Here is a 23,064-nt window from a genome sequence, read left to right on the forward strand (position 1 = left end):
GTGAGTTGGTAACGCTGTGACTTTGAATGTGTGTTTTTTTGTGGTGTTTTAATGTAAACCCTTACGGATGGCATATAGTTTTTATTAGGGAAGGGTGTGTTGTGTTTCTTTGTGCTAGATTATGTTATTTTGTCAATTAAGACCTGTCCAGGCTGTTCAGTTATTTCTACATTGAACTTATGTCGTCAGGGATCTGGCGTAGTGGCATTTCTGCAGTAACATCCGGTCAGCACGACTGTGTAGCGAAGACTGAATATCGCTGTGTTATAAAAACTATAGATAGAAATATCGCTGTGACTGTAGGTACTATAATTGGTGTATTTTTACGGAGTGTGATGGCATGACATCTTCTCAAGGTTATTTAATAATACAAGAGACGTATATCGCTCTGTAGTTGAGTGTCTTTGCGCTGTTCCTCTTTTGCGTGATTAATTTGTGTGGAGAAAGAATTACTTCAGATTGCTTCTTAAAAAGTACACCCATTGTCTTGGTTTCAGCATCTTGTGTGTCGGCTCTAATCATCACTAAAAAGCCAATAAACCTACAAGTCATCTCTTTCATGTGCTGTCGTTGGTTATGTCAGCTGGTGTCACATTGTGCAACGTAACTGCGCTTCCAAGGGAGCTGAAATTATAATTCTCTTTTGCCTCAGTAAAGCATTCTTCCTTAAGCAGCTATTGAGTAAAAATCACCTGACAGCATCACATATTCGGGCTTGATTCATTTTTGTCAGACCCCTTATTAAAAGCCTGTTTTTTTACAGATGGGATACGATGATAGAAATAAGCAAATAGTCCAGTTTATTCGGTGGGCGCTGGATGAGGGAAATCATTTTGATCTAGCTTCACTATTAAGGTATTATTCTTAATATTTAAGTGAAGAGTGTTTTCGGCATTTGGCTCTATGCTCGTCTGTTCTGCAGTGGAGAGGTCGAATTTAGGGGGGCAAACTCACCAAACCATTAGGCTGCAATCCTTTTGGGGTCTGTATATCCCCCAGTGTGCTTCTTCAGCAAAGTGTCCTGAGATCCTTAAAGACTTTAAGCCAGATAATAATGAGGCGGCTGAAGGACAGGGCCTTATTCACACACAGAAGGTCCTCCCACATCTGACAGCCCCATAAACACAGCCCCCTCCTCCCCCTGAGCTACTTACACACCTATAAGCACACACTTCCCACACTCTCCTCATGCTGTTGGTCAAGGTGGATGTAAGCCCAGACAAACCTTGGGTTCGGTCTTTTTGCTATGATAGACGGCACATCAAGGGTGTGTGTGAGCCTCCCAAAGGTGACCAAGGCCCCAGCAGGTGTGCTTTATGTGGGCTGTAGCAAAAAGTATCCATGCTTCAGCTGCCAGAAGAAAGTTGGGCTTTCAGGTACGTTTGTTTGGAAAGGTGCTCTGCAAAGTAGGTGCATTTTGCAGTTGTGGACATTTTCCCAGGCTTTCCAAAGAACTGTAGTACTTCCTCAAAACAGACGCCTGGACTGTGAATTTTATTTTAAAAAATGTTTAATTTTTGGCATGAAGGTTGCAGAAACATAAGCTGGCAGCAGTACTTTGAAAGGTGTGGTCCTTTAGAATGTTGTTTCTGGTGTGAGAGAAGCCTGTTGGCATGGAGCTGTAGAACTACTTGCAGAACGGGTTATGAGCAGAAAGGGCAAAACATCTCTTGTCCTTCTCGACTTGACATAAAGCATGCGGTAGGTCATGTTTTGACATGCGCTTCAGTTGCCTTAAAAATGCCTTTCACTCTGTTGGATGATAATCTACCATAGACCTTAAGGAATGTCTTGAGAGAGGTGTGATGGAGATTTCCAAGCATGGCAAAAATGACTCATCCTTTTATTGGACACTCTGTGTGGGCATTTTTAGGTTTGGGGTTTACAGTATCTGGAATTTTATATCCACTTATAGCTGTAAATGGGGAAAGAAAGCTATACATTTTTCTCCTGTAAAAGTAGAGCAGTGGAAAGTTTTGACACCATCAAGATTTAGAGGTCATGGTTAAAGATCATCCTCGTTTGAAGTCATCACAGAAGTTTTATTTACACCAGTAAATTTACTGATTGTGTATCATTCATTAATCAAGTCCACTCAAATTCTTAATTATTTGATTTGATTGTTTCACATAAATGGTGCTTCTCAGGTAAATTGATTCCAGCGTCACCAAACCCTTTCTAGTCCACCTTCCCAGTCTACACTTTGAAACTTGAGGTGTGGTGCTTAGCTGTCCCAGTCTGTTACTGCGGCGCTCCAGGCAGCAGTGTGGAGTCAAGGTTAGTGCTGCAGGTTCTGCACAAGAGGGTTGTGAGCTTGATTCCCAGCTGGGACACAGCTATTGTAACTGTGAACAGATTGGAACAGGTTGTTCGAGTAGAATGCCCTGCTGAATTAATGAGTCTCCAACTTGTTCTTAATTGCTTTACTTGTTAAAATAAGGGATGAAGTAATGAAGTGAAAGAAAGTTCTGCAGATTGTGCTTTGCTTAATTTTTCACATTTCAGTGTAGCAGCACTAATTATTTCCTGCCATCTTTATCGATTTAGTCTTTTCTTGTTTGAAAGTCGGCCAATCCCAATTTACAGGCACTTACAGGTATGTTCTTAACTGACTCACAGAATGGTGTTGGTGCTCTTAACTGAGAAATGTCCACGTTTTCCTTTGTTGTTGAGCTTGTGAAATATACCAAAGATATCTAACGAGGTTTGGGGTAGGAGTTTAAGTGTGCTGGTCATTATAAGACACAATTTTGATAAACTGTTTGATGTGAGATTAGCTAGGTTTTGTTTTCCAATGTGTAGTTTGACCATGGCCATGTAACAAAGAGAACGTCTGAAACACAAGAAGGATAATTGTTCGCAGTATTGTTCTGAGTCGTGTTTATTCAGGGATTTAAATAAAATTCCTGTTGCTTGTGATTTGAGCCATTTAATTTTTTTTATGCGGTCCAAGTGTATAAGCCAATACTAAGCGTTGTAGATTTCATGCTTGTTACCTTAAAGTGAACTACATGGAGAAGATGTGGATATTTCTACATTTGCTGTGTCTTCTGGAAAGGATTGTAATTTCTGTGATACCACAGCAGTAGTTAATGGTGAAATGTATTTCCTCTCAAGTTAATTCAAGAAGTCCAGCACACCATTTTGTGAGGATGGAGAGAATTCACATCATTATGTTTAATCCAGTTCAGTCCTGGTGGCTATTTTCTCTAGATCTGAACCCCTTTAACTTAATTTGTAGAAAAAAACCTCCTTATTTTCTATATACAGTATATAAAATAATGTCTGTGTTTAATATAGATAATGAAATAGTCTTTTCTCTTTTAGACCATATACTGTAGTTCCTTTTATGCAACATCAGATTTTTACTATGACTGTCCCTCTTAATGCCCAGAATGGGTCAGGCAGCAATTTGCTCCCTGTGTCACAGTCATTGTCCGACTGTTCAGGCCATGGCCCATTTGCGCTAGAGATAATGACGTCCATGGAAATGGGTCTTTTCCCGTCTTGGGACTGCACTCTTGCAAAAACAAAAAATGGCGAGAAATGGAGATGTTACCTTCATTAAAGTTCTTGACCTGCGAGGTGGGCAGTTTGATGTTGTTGTTTTGCTACTCACAATGTCACTGCTCAGTGAAAAGAAATTCCAGATTTTCTGTACCTAAGCTCCGATGAGCAATATCTCCCACGCTGCTTTTTCAATAATAATAATAAAATAACAGAAACTGTGTGTCACCTTTATCTGCTGTTACTAGGGATGGTGTTACCGTGCGAACAGCTGCCTGTTAGATTCAAGGGAAGTAGAGATTTTTTTCGCTGAACTTGGAGAGTCGGTTAGCGAGACCAATACAAACACCGTTGTTTCAGGAGCCCACCTGCTTTTCAGTTGTTTGTGTGACTATGTGCCTGAAGCTTTTTCCCTTGTTTCCTCCCTACAGGAGGGCTCATACCTTAACAGTCCTGTTCATCCTGACATGCGCGCTGGGGTATGTGACACTGCTTGAAGAGACTCCCCAGGACACGGCCTACAACACAAAGAGGTGAGGAAAACAGTAGAGGAGCAGAAGCTTAACTGCCTGCTCTGGCTTGGTAGCAGAGGCTGCAGACCTAGTGCATGTCACGAGATGACAGTACAATGGCTGTCCTGGACAAAGAATACTCTGTGTTCCTCGCACAAGCCTGTGTGATTGGTACTGATTTTTATGTTTAAAATGTTTGGTTTTTTTTTGCTCATTGTAAGCTTTTTTTGAGTCTGCTTAGTAAGCTGCTGTAGTAATTTTGAATGTCTGTGTGGGTGTGTGTTGGGGAGGCGAGGTGGTGATTCATGTGGATACCTTGAAAACAGAAAGAGGTTTGATGAGGCTCTTGGATGAGTAATATCTCTGCTGAATGGGCAAAACGGGCACATGTCCTCTGGTCAATTGCAGTTTTTTATTTTGGTCTTGGGCTAGTGTAGTGTTCAGCATTTCAGGATTTGTTATTTATTGAACTCTGGAGACCAGCTTTATCTGCCAATTCTAGAAATAAAATTAAAACTGCTATGGTTTGCAAAACCCTCTTGCATGAACTAGATTCAAATTTAATACCTTTCATGTTTTCTTGCTATAATATTAAATTCTTCACAATCTGCTGTGTCCCTGGAAGAATTAACCTGATGGCTTAAAATGACATGGTGCTATTATGTTGATAATGAAATGCAGTGCTTTTATTTTTAGGGCACAGCAAGTCAAACTTGTGTTGGAGACAGTCGGGTTTTCAATGAAATGTTACAAAATCCTGAATATGATTACTGGGATACTGTGAGAAATGTTCAAATTGAAACTATTTTCTTGTTGCCTTTAAGTGCCCAATTCTCCAAACAGTGTTTTTTTTAAGACTCACTAATTTCGGATAAAGGAGTGTTTTGCAGGAGTTCAGTTGTACAACTTCATGAGGATATGAGAAATGATAATGGCAGTGGTTAATAAAACTTGTATTTTTCTTGTTGCTCTTGTTGTATTGTGTGTTTACCCCTCCTCCCATGTGTGTTCCAATTTAGCTTAATTGTTATTGTGGATTTGTCTAAGAATTGTGCTCTGTGATATTGCTAAAGTTTAAGCTCTAGGGGACCTGTCAGTAAATTATAACTATATTATATCTGCATATGCAAAGTCTATTATTAACTGCGGTAGACCAAAGAAAAAAAATAGAAGGCATATGTTATTTTTAAAGAGTGAGGTTGACCTATTTTCCAGTGCAAAAGAATAACTGCACATAATTTCTGCTCAAGAAAAATGCAATCTATAAATAGTCAAAATCAGTCACTGTTAATCAAATAAAAGTAAATCAAAACAAAGGTATAGTTCCTTAGCATAACCAAAACAAACCACACTGAATTCTCAGCATCCAGGCTTTCCCAGATGCAACAGGAATAACGGGTGTAGCTTGACAGAACCTTTTTGTGAAGCGCTCTGAGGAAATTGAATGTGGCACCGGGTCACTTGTGGCATTTTCACTTCCATTCTTTTCCTGTTGATAAAGGCAGCAGGTCCTTGGAGGAAGACTTTGCGAACTTCCTTCCTTTTTCAAACCAGGGCCACAGCTTCCCGGCCTCCCAGTCTGTCTTATTAAAAGACCTTCCGCAAAATGAGTGAGTTGGTGCTGTTTTAGAAGTTTTCCAGATTTGTGGTAAACAAACTGGGTGATGGGGTTTCTGGGCCTTCCTGCTCATCAGAAGTGTGATGCCAACTGGTGAACCCAACTGTACAACTGCGCTTCTGCTGACCACTTCAGAAGCAGGATCAATTTCAGATGTTTAGTCTCAAATCGCATCTGAGTTTATATTAAAGTAGAGAAGTCACTTGTTTTTGTCAAGTTCTCTACTTGCTTTGTTCTGTACCAAGCACAAAGTTTATGGTAATTCATTAATAATGCAGTGTCCACTGCCCCTGAAAGCGCTTTTGCCACCAAAGGACGATCTCCTCAGTGGAAGTCAGATTTTCACTGTTTGCCGAGAACAGCCTGGGCTCCATCCTGGCAGATTTTCCAAGTTATCGGAGGCCACGTTTTGCTTTTTTCTGATTGTTGGCCCGATATGTTCATGAACTTTAAAACCATCAAAACATAGAGCCAGCTGTGTGTGATGTTGCCATTTATTTACACTTGTGGTGAAAAAGTTGTACTAAAGTACAGTACTTAAGCTTCTGTTTAACATATTTAGAAATAATTGACTTTCACCTAGTCCTCACTAAGCACGAATAACAGATAAAACTAACCTAATTTGAAAAATAACAAACAAAACTTTTTTCTTTATTTGAAAAAAATAACAGCCAACATTTAATGTCTTTGGAAACGTAGGTGCTCCTTAGCTTTACCATCTCAGCTGAGAGGATATGTAGAATCAGGAGCACCAAAATGGTAAATATCAGAGTTCATGAGCCCCCCATCAGGGGAAGATTCAATAAGAGTGGCTCACATGGAAGAAACCCCTGCTCTTCAAGAAGAACATTGCTGCACAGCTTAAATTTGTAAAACAAACAAGAAAACAAGACTTCTGGCACAGTGTGCTCTGGACAGATGAGTCAGAAGGGGAGTGGTTTGGCCATCATGCACTTTGACCTAAAACACCTCACAGCATCCGTCTTGCACAGTGGTGTTAGGGTGATGGTCTGGGTCTGCTTTGCTGTAATTGAGTCTGCCATGAACTCCCCACCATACCAGGGTCTAGAGGAAAATGTTGGACCATGTCTGACAGCTCAAGCTGAACCAAAAAGGTGTCTGTTTTTTTTTAAATAAATAATGATGAAGTAGAATTTACATATGTTATTTGTCACATGGGGTTAGTTTTACCTACTATCAGGTGTCTGTGAGGACTAGGTGAAGATAAAATATCTAGGTGTGTTAAAAAAAACTTAAGACGGTGCACTTTTTTTTTAACACATCGTAGGTACCCACCCAATTTGGAGTCTTTAAATTAAAAAAAAAACGTGGCTCTCTGGCAGCAATGTCAACATGCTCCACCTACAGCGCCCCTCATCTTGTGGCATGTTGCAGCCGTCACAGTGCCTGATGGGAGAGTTGGTGCTGGTTGCAGGAGCAGGGCGTCTCTCTGTGATCTCCATGGACATCTAATCCCAACCCTACCTTGGTGGCTCACTGTCGACCTATTTTTTTTATGTCGGGCTGCAGCACGCAACAGCTCCTTCACCCCTGTGGGGATGCTTGATGTAACAGCGCAGTTCTGTGTCATTTTGAGATATGGTTTATTACAAAAGGCCTTCCAGAGAGCAGAAATCAACTCGGAAGATATGGGGACATTTCTAAATGCTGTTGTACCTCATATACAGCACAAACACCCTCCTGAAATGCAGAAGATGTGTTAAGAAAAAGACCTATATGGATATGTCTGCAAACTGCAGAACCGCACTCGTCAGATCTTCTTCAGCTTAAATACAGACCTGTGGTTACCTGTCGAGTGCTCTTTAACACAGAAGAGTTAAGTCTAACTGAAATCTGTAATCTTTCTCAGTGGGAGAGGTCACTGTTCAGCAATTACGCAAAGGTTACATGTTGGATAAGTGAAAGAATTGGCCTGCAGAAGATCATATTCAAACACCTGCTGCTCCATTACTTTTTCATAGCTCTTGCTCTGCTGGAGGGAGAAGCCCCATTGATGAAACAAGGCTGCTTAGGATCCTTTACTTTGAACCCTGACTCATGTGTATCACTGGAACGGTTTGAACCTCCAGATTCGAATTACAGCAAACACACTCAATTGCCTGTCAGCAGGCTGTTATCCATACGTAACATACAAAGACTAGGGGTTAATCTCTCAGTAGCAAACGGGCTCAGGAATTCACTCTGGCTGGCACACAGTGAGTAAGAGCCCAAACTGGAGCTCAGCAAAGAATCAATCACTGCAACTGGTCAGGTCGTTGAAAAGGTTGGAAAGGTGAGGATAGCTCACACACATTTATGGCAAGAGAACAGGTTATGCTGTTTTTATGGGAAATGTAAAAAAACACGTTGTTGCTCTGTCTCAGAGGACCAGGAGTGGTGGGAGGCAGGGAATCCAGGGAAGGTGTGTGCTGTTCGAGGAAAGAGGCTCTGAAAAGAGACCGAGTGGAAAGTGATCTGGGTCTGTGTGCTGCTGTGCTTCAAAGACAGTCAGGCTGAATATTAGTAGGATGTTTCTGAATTATTTTTTTTTTTTGTGGATGTTAGATTTTTTTTGGTATTGTTTAATAAGAAGAAAAATGAGAGAGTGGAAAAAAAATAAAATAAAGAAGTCCTCTAAAGTGTGGGGGCTGAAGGTGGGTTTAAAAAAAAGACAATCAGGCTGATGCAGGCGGCTAGCCTTTTTTGTTTTTGTTGTATGTCAGTCACCTTATAATACACACTGTTCAGTAGCGAAGCCTCATTTAAATCAGCCTGGTAATGAAAAAGACAAGTTTCATCCTTACCCTTCGCTGATTAGGGTCTTGTGGTGAGACCGCAAACCAGACCATTAATTCTCAAGGAAATCACCATAACGGGCGAAGTGAATCCATGATGCCTTCCCGCTATTTTTCTGCTCCATACACTGTCAGACCCAGCAGTGCCTGGGGATCAAGGGGTCTTTCAGTGAATATGAAAAGCAGAAAAGACCACTTTGAGTGCCCACTCAGCAAACACACTGAGCCCTATTGCCCACATTTTGCCGGTTTGAGGCTGACTGTGACCAGGTGGCGCTGGGACACGACTGGCGGAGTCTGGGTGGGTGACGGGAGGCATTAGTCAGTCCAGGGCTCTGTGATTGAGCCAACATGACTTCAAGCTTGCAGAGAGATTGGCGAGAGTGGCGCTTCTCCTCCAAGTAGCGCTAACTTTCTCATCCGGGAACCATAGTGTGTCAAAAGATGAATGGCTCTGGCAGATGGGCGTGTCAGAGGAGCCTGTCTGTGGGCCCCTTCTCCCACAGTGGAGTAGGTGGTGTAGTCAGGAAGCTACGTTGGTGGTACTAAGGTGATTCCAAATGTTCAGATAAGGAAAGAGTTCTTTAGTGAAATAGAAGGTGGATGTTTTGGCTCACATTGCTTTAGTTTTTATAAAGCATGTTTTTTATGTTTCCTTTTGTTTTATGTTATATTAGAAAATATTTTTTTATTGTTCCATGAATTCTAATAGCAAGGTGTAATCATCGCAACAGTTCTTCCCTAATTCTGAACCTTGCGCTCATATTGTCCGGTTTTGTTTTCTAGGGGCATTGTGGCCAGCATCTTGGTGTTCTTGTGCTTTGGCGTGACGCAGGCTAAAGACGGGCCATTCTCCAGGCCCCACCCAGGTAACGTTCCCCAGTGAGCTCAAATATCAATGTGTTGATTTTTTTGTGTGTGATACTCAGGATAAAGAACTCATGATGTGACAGAAAAAGAGGTCTTGGAGGGACCTTTGCTACATCTGCTTTCCCTCACCTTTTACAAATTTTCCAGCATCTCCTTTTACGCTGTCAGGCGTATGGCATGGCGTGTAAAATATCTTAATTTAGCTATCGGTAATTCACTGCAATATCGCTGGGTGGGAAACTTTCTGTTGACTGTGCTGTTTAATATGCCTCATGCAAGGTTTGATGGTTAGTTTGCGCAGCTTCTACTCCATTCAGAAGGCACTTCTTCATGCAAGGGGTTGTGGGAGTTTGGAACAAGATACCCAGCCATGTTGTCGAAGCCAAAATCCTGGCTTCCTTCAAGAAATGGCCGGGTGTACCTTGGGTCCTTGGAACAGTGGGGGCATCAGTTCACCTACGGTCTACAGGATGGGCTGGTGGGGCCGAAGCCTTGGCCATTTGTGATCACAAGTTTTTGCTAAGAGAAGGAATCGGACAGCGGTAGTGTGGAACAGGCTGTGGATCAGAAACATGGTGGTTCCAACCCAAGTCCAGTAGAAGAGCTCTGGGCTTCCCTCCAGGGGGTGTGAAGTGTGAGCTCGCCACCCTACATTTTAGGGTAGTTTCTTTGGCTGGCCATGAAAATGTGTGTATTGGTGCATTCAACTGCACGGTACTGCCTTACCCCTGGCATTTGGAAGTTCCATTGGCAATGTCTACCAGCTTTATATGTCATTGAGAGTTGGTTTACTTTCATAAATACGGGCTTTGCTCCTTTGTTTTTGGTCGGCTGCTCTTTGTTTGTTTGCTGAAAGAAGGCCTGTGATGTGTAACTCCCACAAACAATGCACAGGGACTGGACTGAGCGAGCCCTGTGGATCCTTCCAGAGCTCAGCCTCTAGGAGTTCATGTGAAGTGGCACGCTTTGTCCCCCAGGTCACGTTGATGAGGCGGTCTAATGGGGCTGCTGAAAGCAAAACAGAAGCTTCATTTAAGGGGGGTAAAGTCTTATGGTAACCTGTCCTGCTGGGGAGTTGTGCTCTTCGTTGTGGAAATACTGAATCCTGTCTTTGTGGTGTGAGGACCGCTTGTGACCTGCTTTGTGCAGTTGGGCAAATCATGTGGAAGTAATCTGAGTATAATTAGGCCGTCTACTTGTTGGTGGAGAGACAAAAGAAAGACTTGGTTCTCAGTGCATAAGTGCAATAATGGCCTATTGATTTTTGCTTTTTAAAAAAAAACATCTATAGGAAGCCATTATCTGCTTTAGAGCCACAGGGATGTACAGAACACATGCATAATTTAACTGCCTTAATTTGCCATAACTATTGTGTAAAAAATAACAGTGGTGGCACTTTCTGATTTAGACTAGGCTAATGATTAACCCGTGATTGAGAAATTCACATTTCTGTAGATCTGTAGAGCACAGTTCAGTGTTAAACACTCCCGAGCACAGGTGAAATCGCAGTGCATGAGCCTTTCCTTTATTTGTGATAAAGCACGTAGCTGTGGAATGTGGGGTGCTGCTTCTGTTGTGCCTTGTAAAGAAAAGGGAGAGGTGAGCTCGGACACTGTCTCATGCCGGTGTCACAGAGGTCGTTATCACTTAAAAGGCAATATAATAGCAGTGACCTCTACAGAGGCACACACAGTGCATGCTCCCAGCACCATGCAGATGCGTGTTCCGTGATAAACCTGCTGTCAGACCTCTGGCGCAGTAGAGGCTGTTGATAATAGGAGTGGGCAGTGTGACCCAGCTGCACTTGGAACAAGATGGAGAACTTCTAACATTCCTTCTCGTTTTCCCCACACTTTGTCATAATGTCCAGTAGACAGAGAACATTATTGCTGTGTTTTAGAAATCGGAGGTCCCACGGATACACAGTGCTGTTTCTTGAAACATCTAAATAGAAAAATCATTTCGGTTCCAAAGAACTTTTGATTGGGGCTTCTTACTTGTTTCTGTTATAAAACACTTGAAATCCTGTTAACATGGTGCCACACTCTTACAGTGTTGAAGATAGCATTGTGAAATCCCAAAGAATGTTAGGATTGCAAAATACGTTTTTTGGTCTCCTGTGTAGTGTAGTTGCCTAGCACAGGCCCCCTGTGGGGAAAGAAAAGATCCGTGTTCTGTGACAAACGTGCTGTCAGAACTTTGTGCTTTAGCAGATAGCTGTCGTTAAAAAAGTGATACAGGATCCTAAAAACACACAGCCAAACCTGGATACCTGTGTGTTGTGGAGTGCTGCAGTTCATGTTAGGGCTCTGTGTTTTTAGGATTCCAGATGCTGAGTTAAAAAAGGCATTTTGAGAAGTGGTTTTGGCCTCCTTCTGTGAATAAGAGCTCTGGGTTTGAATGCTTAGGGTGCTATAATCTGGGTTTAAGAATGTATGCAGAGAAATGACAGAAAACTCCCATGGTTTCTGCTGGAAATCAGCCGAGCTTCGTCCAGCAGGGCACAAAGAAACAGTTCTTGACATGAAAGCCTTGGTCTGAGAGCTTTTGGTCTTTCTGCTTGAGGATACAGTGCTCAGTGACTTGCAAAGTGCTTTCCCACACATCCAATTATTAGTGAAGAGAGACGAGGCGCTTGCACTGACGGGCATGGCCCTGAGTACAGTGCAAAGGCTCCTGTCTCTGTCTCTTTACAGCCTTGACCGAGGCTCTTAGTTCCATCTGACAAAATTAAATGAGCTTTTTAAATATGTTAATCTGTTGTTGTTTCTTTTTTTCTATACCAAGCTCAGTCAGAGTTTACTGTTATTCATTAATAATGCATTAGCAAGTGAGTAAGCTTTACTGAATGAGAAACCTGGCATTCAGTCCGCCGCCGGAACGCTCACCATGTCACAAACCCTTCAGAAAGATCCTGTGGTTAACGAATATAAAATGTCCTGCTTCTGGACAGGGCACATTCAAGTTGCTGAAATCGTTCTTAGGATGTGCCGCAATGCATTTTGATATAAATAAGAAGAAGTGTATAATTTAAATAAAAAAAATATTGGTTTGAAATGGTGAAAAGCATTAGTGCCTGGGTGTACTTTTGGTCACCACGCTATGAAAATGATATTGCTGTTCTGAATTCAAGAAGAACAGAGCAGACTAGGAGGGGAACTCATTCAAGTCCTCAGAATCCTCAGAGACTTTGACTAAGAAGCCCAAACAAACCAGGGGAAGTGCATTAAATCTCTAAACAGGAACCACTTTTTTAGCTGTGTGAGTATGCAACAAGCTACCCAGTTATGTTGTTCAAATAGATGTAGTAAATTTCTTGCAAGAAATGAGATGAGATTCCCCAATTAATTAGCAGCTAAAACTATATAGATGGGCAAGTGGCCTATTCAGGTTTGTGACATTTCGTTTTTCTCATGAATATGCTTTCTCCAGTAGCTGGACATATTTGTGCTTTTCTTAATCATTAAGCCTTTAGCTCTAGAATAAGATAAATGAAACAAAAGCATGATAGTAATAAGGCAGTGAAATGGTGTTCCTTAAATTTAGCAGACTTTTAGGCAGTAATTATTTGTCTTTCAGCTAGCCTGACAATGTTGAAATTTGGATTTCTCTTTTGTGAAAAATGTAAAAATGTCAGTAGTCAGGTGACCACAAGTAAGCAGAAATTGGTAGAGGGAAGCATGTTGTCTGGATTTTGTAAATGCTGATCTAAATGAATCTATTAAATTTTGACAATGAATCCTTTACTCATTATTCATTTGGACATATAGTCCTTATCACTGTTGTTGTTATTATTTGTTGTGCTTGTAGTTTGCCCAGGAAAGTTTAGGGGCCTAAAATGCCTCTGGGTTATGCTGTGACAGCATTTGCTGAAGGCTTGTACTTCAGAGCATTTTGAAATTCCTCTGTGTTTTAGGAATGCCCAAGGCTGAACAGTTAATACAGCCAGAGCCAGATTAACTCCCTCAAAGCTATATCAGATATTGGGCTTAAGCGTAATCTACAAAAGAGAGCAATGATTTGGCAGCTTGGATACCAGACCAAGAACTGCAGTCTGTGTTTTATATGGCTGCTGGGTGATGTTAGTTGAGCAGGAAACACTGATACATTTATTTTTGATGGAATAGTTAGCATGACAAGTATGTGAACAAATTTACTTTCTGCATTTTACTTTCATTGCGGTTTGAAATGCACTTACCAATGCTGAACTGCAATGATGCTTGGCCTTCTTCTCCAGATATTGCTGCTGTGTGTTAAAGAGCAGGCAGGCAGTCCAGAGACCTGACCCAGTTCAGTCTCTTCACTTCCAGCCAGAGGCACAGCCTGTGAGATCTGTAAGATCTGTATTTCAACCATGAACCATGCAGGAACCCTGTACTAAACGTATGCTTTCTAAAGATGGCTTCTGTATTTATTTATTGTAGGGCTTCTGCAGCCTCCGGGCAACAGGCCATAGAAACCTCAGGCTATATGAATAGTCTCACCATATTCTGCTAGTGTGCAGTACTTTAGTTCCATGTTTTCTAGGTTTCTGTAAAGCCTTAGTTTTAATGTGAGTGCCTGAGGGCAATGTACTGACACTGAATTATTTAGGACATGTGATTTAGTCACTTTCAAGTTATCAAAATACAATTAAATTCATCTACATTTTTCTGCTGAATAAATAATGCCTGAGCAGTATGAGTGTTGCTGACAATTTGTGCTTCATTCGTCAACTGGATAAATCAGTACAGGTGCTGTTAAACTTTGTACCACCTGTGGTTTTCTTGAAATGCAAAAGCAATGAGCTCAGTTCTTTTACCTTTCATCAGACGTTAACATTTGTTTTCTGTACTTGGATGAGTTCTGTAGCTCGGCTCCACAGAGTGTGTTCAGAAACACGCTCGTTTAGAACCCAGAGAGTATTGGCTTTGTGAAGAAAAATGTGGAAGATCATGAAAGCTCAACAAGAAGAGGCTATTCACACAGTCTTGTTTGTGGAATACTGGTTCACAGGCCCCTTCAGCTAGTTTCTAGGAGGATTTTGCCCCTTGTGAGAAAACATGTAATTGTTGCTGTCTGTCAGACCACAGTATCAAACTCTTACAGTTAATCTTTTTGTGGATCAGAATGTGAAGAGAGCATTCCTGTTTAATCTCAGATTGAATGCATTAAGTCATAGTGTAATATATTTCACCAACCAAATTTAGCATCAACCTGAATTAAGTGGAACACGGCAGTCTGGGTCCAATTACAAATAACACCTTTTCAGATGAACACAGGCCCTCTTTATTACATTGAATTTAATTAGTAAAAACCCTTGGGACCTGAGTAGCTATAGCCCCTTTTATTTAATACCCTGATGACCATCAGGCAACTCGCATGTTTCCTAAAACCTGAAGAAACACTTGTTTTCCACAGTAACAAATACCAGCTCCTGGTGCAACCGAGAGTTATGTATATAACTACAATAGGAATTTCTTGGGAGGTTTTGTACATTAAAATATTTAAATGTGACATATTTACTTTGAGGAGTAAAATATCCTTATCCTTATCCAAGTTATGTTGTGCCCTCAACCTTTTTTTTCCTGTTACGAAAAGGGAATTTATGCTAATGTGGAAAAGAATCATGGCAAAAGATATTTGCTACATTCGGGAGTACAAAGAAAACATTAGCAGTTCAGCTGGATGTTACTGTGTCTGTGCACTTGACTGTAGCATTGATTTTTCATTTTTCTCTCTTTCCAGCATACTGGAGGTTCTGGCTGTGTGTCAGCGTCGTGTATGAGCTCTTTCTCATCTTCATTCTGTTCCAGGTAAGCAGAGAGCTAGTGCCATTTGTCTACAGCCGACTGTGTTCAACATAGAGCTGGATATTGGTGTCGAGCTCTCGTGACCTCAAGGGATCTGCTGTGGCTTGCTTCTTGATTTGTTAATGTCACCAGTATAATGTGGGATCACTGATCTATGCACTGCTAACTTGTTGACATTTTTATTAAGAGCAGGTCACAGCAGGGCTCCCGACTGGTCCAGCCACTAACGGTGCCTATCTAATTTGCCAGCTGAACAACCCCAGGTGGACATTGCTATTTCCTTGTGTGTCTTGTCTCTGTAATTACTTGAATTGCTCTGGAAGCTGCTGGGATTGGGTAGGCTTTCGTGTTCTGGGTTGCGCTACCTGGGGCCAGCGGGGTGCTCGATCCGGACCCGAATGATCCTTCCTCTCCCGTTAGTATGGTGGGACAGGGGTGGAAAACTTGGGAGTTTGAACCCCCCCGAGCTGCGATCTGAGGCTGCAGGTAAGTAGCTGGCTGCTGAGGGTGGAGAACACGCCCTACAAAACACAGTCCAGTGCAGTTCTCCGAAAACAGGCAAAGGGTCAGAGCCGGGAAGACTGGATGACAGTTTACTGTACAAATGGGAATCTGATGGCAAAGTTGAGGAGTGGGCAGAAATAAAAATCAATTGAAGACACACGAAAAAACAAACCCAAACTTAAAGCACAATCAAATAAAGCACGGAACAAGGTAAACTGGCGGAGAATGCCAAGACTAGCTGAAATGCGATGGAGATGTCCTGGAGAGGCAGGTCTTGTATTCAAGTATGAGGTGTGAACAGGTGGGCCTGACCTGTCCTCTGATCTAGTCATTCTGGCAGATGGCTGATTGACAGGTTGGTCTGTCGGGGTGCTGATTCTAGTGCTGTTTGCCAAACTTTGGCAAGAGCAGGCATGACAACAAGAATGGGAGAGAATTCCTGCACTGTCCGAGACATTGCCAGACAGACTGGTGGCCCAGCAAAATGTTTTGTCTTGTATGTCACAAGATGGGCTCATTTTCTGTATAAAGTTTTATGCTTTTATATGTCTACTTTTAAAAGGAAACCAGCAATGAGTTATAACTGGGCAAGCTCTTGGGTTCCAGGCTTCAATAGTGTAGTGGGGCACCAGTGTGGAGTCCGGATGTTCGCCAGGTGCTTTATTTCCTCTCACTTCCTGGAGACTTGTATTAATTAACTGTTGTTTAATCTGTGTGTCCCGTGATGGGACAGTGGCCGTCCATGGTGTAGCCATGCCTTGAACTCTGTGTCTGCTGGGTTAGCCTCCGGCTGGCAGCAACACGAAGAATGAAGTGGCTTTTGATGTGTACAGATGGTAAGGAAGAAGAACCCTTTTCATTTTCAAGAAGACCGAAAGGAGGTTTTTGAAACTCTCACGGAGGGTTGTCAGACTGGGCTTTGTTCTTTGTGCACAAGTCATGATCGGTACAAACAAATAAGATATATGAACATAGAAATGGTGCACATTACTGGTTTGAAGAGGTGTTGAGCTGGTTTCTTTGGATTCTTTCTAGTTATGTGATGCATTTGTATATTTTTCACTATATTTCCTTATAGGACAGGTTTTTCTTGGTTGTAGTTTTTTTAAGATGAAAGTGTCATTCTTCAAAATCCAATATAAATTCTGATCATAGCATTCTGTTTGGAAATAACCAAATTTTCTTAATTACAGTAGTTCAAAATTCAGAAATAAATATAAATGAAAGAAAATCCAGAAATGTGTAGTTTATGATTAGTTTTGTGGCTTTTTTAAAAGAAATCTTTGCCACAACCTTTCATTGAGACTGCAAAGGGGTTGAAAGCCCATGAGACAAATTTATATAGTAATTTCCAGAGACCATAAATGCAGTTTCTGCTCACTGCATTTCCATCGCCAGAGAAAACACTCGAATCACAGCTAGAAATCACTCTGGAGTATTTTGATAAGTTAGCCAACTGCTATTGACAAATCTGATAAGACACCTATGATTGTGTACACCGTGGCATTCAAAGTACAGAGCACACAGTAATGCTTCTCTTAAAAATACAGCTCATACAAAAACCAAGGTGGATTAGACTGTTGTAAAATCTCAATGCTGATAATAGCTAGTTATACCAAACTGCATTGTTCTAGCTTAACTATGATTATAAAATGGTAGTCTTTGATATTATTAATATATTTTCAAATCTTCCAAAAATGTCAGTATGAATTCATATTGTGAGACATTTTGCATGTTAACTGAACAAGTCTACACTCCACCACTGTAGTTGTTCTCTGTGGCAGAGGCCGTGGAAGCAGTGTTCACACCTGCCTACACCACAGGTGCAGCTGCAAGACTTTGAAGTAGCTTTCAGATGATCTTAAGAGGTATAATCCGAAAGTGTGACCTTTGATTCTGCCACTTTCTGATTGATCTGTTAAAGTGCTTCGCTGGCGACATGTTGACGGAACACTTCAGAATCTGCACTGTGGATGATTAAAAGCTACTTAGCTTGTTCGATGTGTTTTTACAGACTGTGCACGATGGGAGGCAGTTCATGAAGTATATCGACCCCAGACTGGGCGTCCCTCTGCCGGAGAGAGACTATGGAGGAAATTGTCTTATTTATGACCCAGGCAATCAGACAGACCCCTACCACAATGTTTGGGTAAGTCTCTCATAATTTAACTTCTACAAGTAGAAAAATGGTTATACTTTTATATTGTGTGTATATCTGTCTTTCTGGATCTTTTCTATCTTAATAGATCTGTATGTCTTCCTGTATGTCGGCTTAATTTATACAGCTACTGTACTGTAGCTAGATCAGTCTCATCATGGGGTATTCATATCTCTCTTAGCTTTTATTATTTAACTATCTTAATTAAAATAATTGATACTCTGATTTTCCTGCGTAATCAATTAATTTGGTCCTTTTACCACAGGGCAGCGTATTTTGTCTTTCAAATTGATAACCTAATTAAATGCGTTTCTTGGCTTGCTTTTCCATGTATTTCACCTCTCAGATTTGATCCCATCTTAATTACTGTCCCATTACAAATGGGGGGGATATGCTTTTCTACTGAACTGCTTATCAAACAGTAATCTAAGCCTTTGCTGTTGTAGGACTGATTTTGAACCTGATATCAGTCTCACTCATCTGCTCCTGGAATCGCCTTTTGTTTTTATGTCGTGGGTAATATTTTGCAGAATGTGTTCATTTTTTATTTTGTGCATTTGTTTTTTACATTTTTAATCGCCATTTTTTATGTTCATGCAATAATCCGCTGCTTATGGAGTAACTAAGCAGCGCATCTCTGAGTCATAAGGTGAACCTCCGTTCTGGGAAAACCAAGGTCCTAAGTCTTCGTGGTCATCAAAAATCCCAGGGCATTTCTCAAAAATAGTCTGGCTGTTACCCTGGAGTCCTGGCCAAATTTCCCTCTGGGGTTTACTAGTCATGGCCTCCTAATAATCCCCACCTATGAATTGGCTTCATCACTCTGTTCTTCTCCCCACCGAGAGCTGGTGTGTGGGGAGCGTACTGGGTCACTCTGGCTGCCGTCGCATCATCCAGGTGGGGGCTACACAATGGTAGTGGTGGAGGGGATCCCCATTACCTGTAAAGAGCTTTGAGTGGAGTGTCCAGGAAAGTCCTATAAAAGTGTAAGGAATTATTATTATTAATATCATCAGGTGGGGGTCAGTGTAAAACTAAACACAGTCCAGAACGCTAAGAGGAATCCACAAGAGAGGTCAGGGTCAGTGAAGTAAGGGTCAGATCCAGGAAACACGGTAGCAAAGCTCAGGAAGAATCCAAGAAAGGGTGCATTTTAATAAGCAGGGTACATGCCGAGTAATACAGAGGAGTAATAAGGGGTGATCAGAAAAAGAGGTCAAGATAAAGCGAAGTCAGGAATCCACACACAGCATTAGCTAGCGAATATCCTGGGAGCCGGAGCCTATCCCCACAAGCAACTAGGGAACTAAACTAGGGAATAAAGGGGCAGAAGACTCGAGAGGCTCAGAGACTAATCTAAATGAGCACTGTCAGATCAGAATTTAAGTATCCTGAACCACCTGAGGCGGGCTTGGCCGTAAATTACCTTCAGATGGTCCAGGTCTCCTGTCGGATTACTTTTCATGGTATTTGGCGCTGAGTGATAAGTGAGTAGAAGTCTGACCAGCTGTCATGTCAATGACAGCCACAGGGCTCCAGCAAAGTGAGTGTGACAATACCCAATTATTTTTAACTTGAAAAAAGTTTAGTTTTTTCAGTTTCTCAACCACAATTGTTGAAAATCAGGAAGTGTAGGCCAACTCATCTTTTTACATGCAGCATGTTGCCTAGCTCCTTTAAGAAAAATAGCAGATCAGTGAATTGTTTGCCTTTACATTTTGGCCAACACTTCTGTTTTGTTCAAACATTTACAAACGTATGCTTTATGTGTAGAAAAATGTAGTCTGTATTTGCATGGTTTAAACATCTGATTATTATGAAACACAGGGTGGTTGGTTTTTACTTAGATCAATGGAATTTAATTTAACCTACCATTATCATTGTGTCCCTGGCTCACATGAATACCAGAATGTTTATTAAAGTGCTGTACAGTAATCATACAATACTGGTAGCAATCTGCATTTGTACAAGTTTTCAGCAAGCTGTGACTACTGTTACTATCCAGTTACAAAGGATCCATAACAGGATACGGTGCAAACACAAATTCTATTGTTTGTGTGTCTTAGCAGCACTTTGTGGAGTGCCAGACATACAAAGTGGGATAATGGAATGAACAATTTCTGTTTGTTTGAAATTCCCCATCCACTTTCTTGTTGAATTTTCTTTGCATTCACCATGCGAATAGTTAGTCTTAATACGAACATAATGTGGGGTAAAATATAAAGGGTATATATATAACAGGACTATGTAAGAGAGACATGATTTTCATATTTATGCTTAGCTATCGCACTTCTTAATAGTGGTTCCTAGTGCTCTACATTTCCTCGGAGGGAGAGAGTTGTTATTCAAGGCTGCCATGTTTGAGATGTTTCATAGTCGCATTCGGTGAACCGAGTCTGTCCTTTGAGGAAACCTCCTAAAGTATTCACTGAAAATTTGACATTTGGCTTAGCTTTGGCTTAGCTACAAGCCCCCACAAAAGGCATCAAATTAATGAGCAGTGACTTTACAATACACAGTGTCTGTAATATACATACCTGTACAGCTTGTAGCTCTTAGTCCCTGGGTCTGATTCCAGGATGGGGCACCTCCTGTTAGAGCTTGCAAGTTACCATGAAAAACACTTGAAGTTTCCTTTTATTTAAACTCTCACCAGTACTTTCTATTTTGTTTTATGAGTTCTTATTTTCTGGTTTTCCAGTAAATAATCATGTAGAGAAGCTTATTCTAATGCTTTTGGAGCATTACAGTTGTAATGCTCACAAACAACTTGAAAATTATTGCAACCATCATTTTATAGGTAATAGAGTGGCGACCAAGCACAAAGCAGAGCAGACGCCAACATCCTTATCTGGAGCAAGGGCTAAGCGTTGTAAATAATACCAGAGGCCAGAGGTATGCTAATATTTATATCGCAGATGTGTTAGTGCTATAAGAAATCAGGTAATTGCATTTGGGAAGGAGCTCATTTTAATTTGGCAGCAACATTCGGTCTTGAGTGTAAAGCAAAATGGAATTATACCAGTGCTGTTGTGAGTGTTCTGCTCCATGGAACTCTTTTCATTATATTTTAGCACTGAGAAGTCTTTTTGTTTGTGATGTCTTTACAGTCTTTTATTAAGATTGTAAGTCGCAGTCAAAGCAGAAGCCTAAAAAAATCACTTGTAACACAAATGACAGGGCGTGCAAAAGAGTAATTAAAGTGACAGGAAAATGCTGTGAGATTAACGACTCTTTTAACCAGATTGCCACAACACATTGGAGAGGACAGTGGGAATTATTTGTAGTCTGCACTATTTTAAATTCCTTTTGCATAGCTAGCCACAGGCCATGCTGTGTCGATTGCTCAAGCACAGTTATAATTACTCACTCACCTCCCTCCCAGTGCAAAATGGAAAAATACAACAAACAGACAGTGAAGTGCAAAGCTCCAGAGAGCTCATTCCAGCGCTGAGCCTGTTCCCTGGCACACTTCCAGGGTCTTACAGAAGTGTCTGGGGAACTACGCAACTATAAGCCTGCTTAGAGCAGATTGAGTTTAAAATACTTCACAAGTACTAATTGCTCTCAAGAAACTCATCATTCTGCCCTTTTGTCATAGATTTCAGGTTTAGGGTGATTTCAGTGGTCAAATATAAGAAACAATATCCACTGTGTATTCTGTGGCAAGCAGTCTGTCTACATAATAGCTGCTAAAAACAATACTTAAGCTTCTATGTTTTTGTGGTACAGACTGGAAATAAAAATTAAATTATTTTTTCATTTGTTTTCTGACCGCTTCATGCAACAAGGGGTCATGGGAGCTGGGGCCTATCCCAGCAGGCAAGTGGCAAAAGATGGGCTACTCTCTGGACAGGACGTCAGTCCATCGCAGGGCACACACACTCACACACCCTGAACAGGACGCCAGTCCCTCGCAGGGCACACAGACACGCACACACTCACCCACCCTGGACAGGACACTGGTCCCTCGCAGGGCACACAGACATGCACACACTCTCACACCCTGGACAGGACACCGGTCCATCACAGGGCACACAGACATGCACACACTCACACACCCTAGACAGGATGCCAGTCCATCACAGGGCACACAGACATGCACACACTCACACACCCTAGACAGGATGCCAGTCCATCACAGGGCACACACAGGCATACACTCACACACCCTAGACAGGACACCGGTCCATCACAGGGCACACAGACATGCACACACTCTCACACCCTGGACAGGACACCGGTCCCTCGCAGGGCACACAGACATGCACACACTCACACACCCTGGACAGGACACCGGTCCATCACAGGGCACACAGACATGCACACACTCACACACCCTGGACAGGACACCGGTCCATCACAGGGCACACAGACATGCACACACTCACACACCCTGGACAGGACACCGGTCCATCACAGGGCACACAGACATGCACACACTCACACACCCTGGACAGGACACCGGTCCCTCGCAGGGCACACAGACACGCACACACTCACACACCCTGGACAGGACACCGGTCCATCACAGGGCACACAGACATGCACACACTCACACACCCTGGACAGGACACCGGTCCATCACAGGGCACACAGACATGCACACACTCACACACCCTGGACAGGACACCGGTCCATCACAGGGCACACAGACATGCACACACTCACACACCCTAGACAGGACGCCAGTCCATCACAGGGCACACACTCTCACACCCTGGACAGGACATCGGTCCCTCGCAGGGCACACAGACACGCACACGGACACTAGGGCCAGTTTTCCCAGAAGCCAATCGACCTACCAGTATGTTTTTGGACTGTGGGAGGAAACCCACGCGAACATGGGGAAAACATACAAACAGACGGCAGTGCTAACCCCCGTGTCACGGTACCACCCACCTCATTTAGTAGGAGTAATATACTACAGGTGCCAGGGACAGATCATGCAGAAGAAAATGGACTTTGTGAAAAGACATCTCCTTGGGAAGACCTTATCTGTGATACGGTAATGCTCTCTTACTTTACGTTGAAGTCCTGAAAAAGGACTTTGCTCAGTGTCAGCACTCTGCTTATTGTGTGCATCCCATTAAAGCACCGTGCTGTGTCATCACATTTGTATTTAGTGATTTCTCCAAAAACCTAGCTATGTGTAGAAATCACAATTTAACACTTTATTTTCTGCCTTCATTAAACTTGTTAGATCACAATTTAGGAAAAACAAGCCACCAAATCTAAAAACTGCGATTAGAAATTCCTAATCCTAAAACCTAATCCTAACTCTCTGACAAAAAAACAGGACAGTTAT

General features: G+C 42.0%; 1 protein-coding gene across 6 annotated transcripts in view; it reads left to right on the forward strand.

The window, feature by feature from the left end:
* ptdss2 (phosphatidylserine synthase 2) overlaps positions 1-23,064 on the forward strand; it is a 67,366-nt gene that overhangs the window by 924 nt on the left and 43,378 nt on the right. For 5 of the 6 annotated variants that reach the window (XM_069181599.1, XM_015338175.2, XM_069181597.1 and 2 more), the window contains exons 2-5: positions 3,939-4,040; positions 9,219-9,301; positions 15,030-15,097; positions 17,613-17,747. In XM_069181599.1, coding sequence (XP_069037700.1) covers positions 3,939-4,040; positions 9,219-9,301; positions 15,030-15,097; positions 17,613-17,747 — 388 coding nt within the window. Of the gene's footprint in view, positions 1-1,179; positions 1,377-3,938; positions 4,041-9,218; positions 9,302-15,029; positions 15,098-17,612; positions 17,748-23,064 lie in introns of those variants that run through there. The other variant, XM_015338176.2, reaches the window with a different exon arrangement.

This window comes from Lepisosteus oculatus, chromosome 21 (assembly GCF_040954835.1).
Source record: "Lepisosteus oculatus isolate fLepOcu1 chromosome 21, fLepOcu1.hap2, whole genome shotgun sequence".
Classification (NCBI taxonomy): Eukaryota; Metazoa; Chordata; class Actinopteri; order Semionotiformes; family Lepisosteidae; genus Lepisosteus; species Lepisosteus oculatus.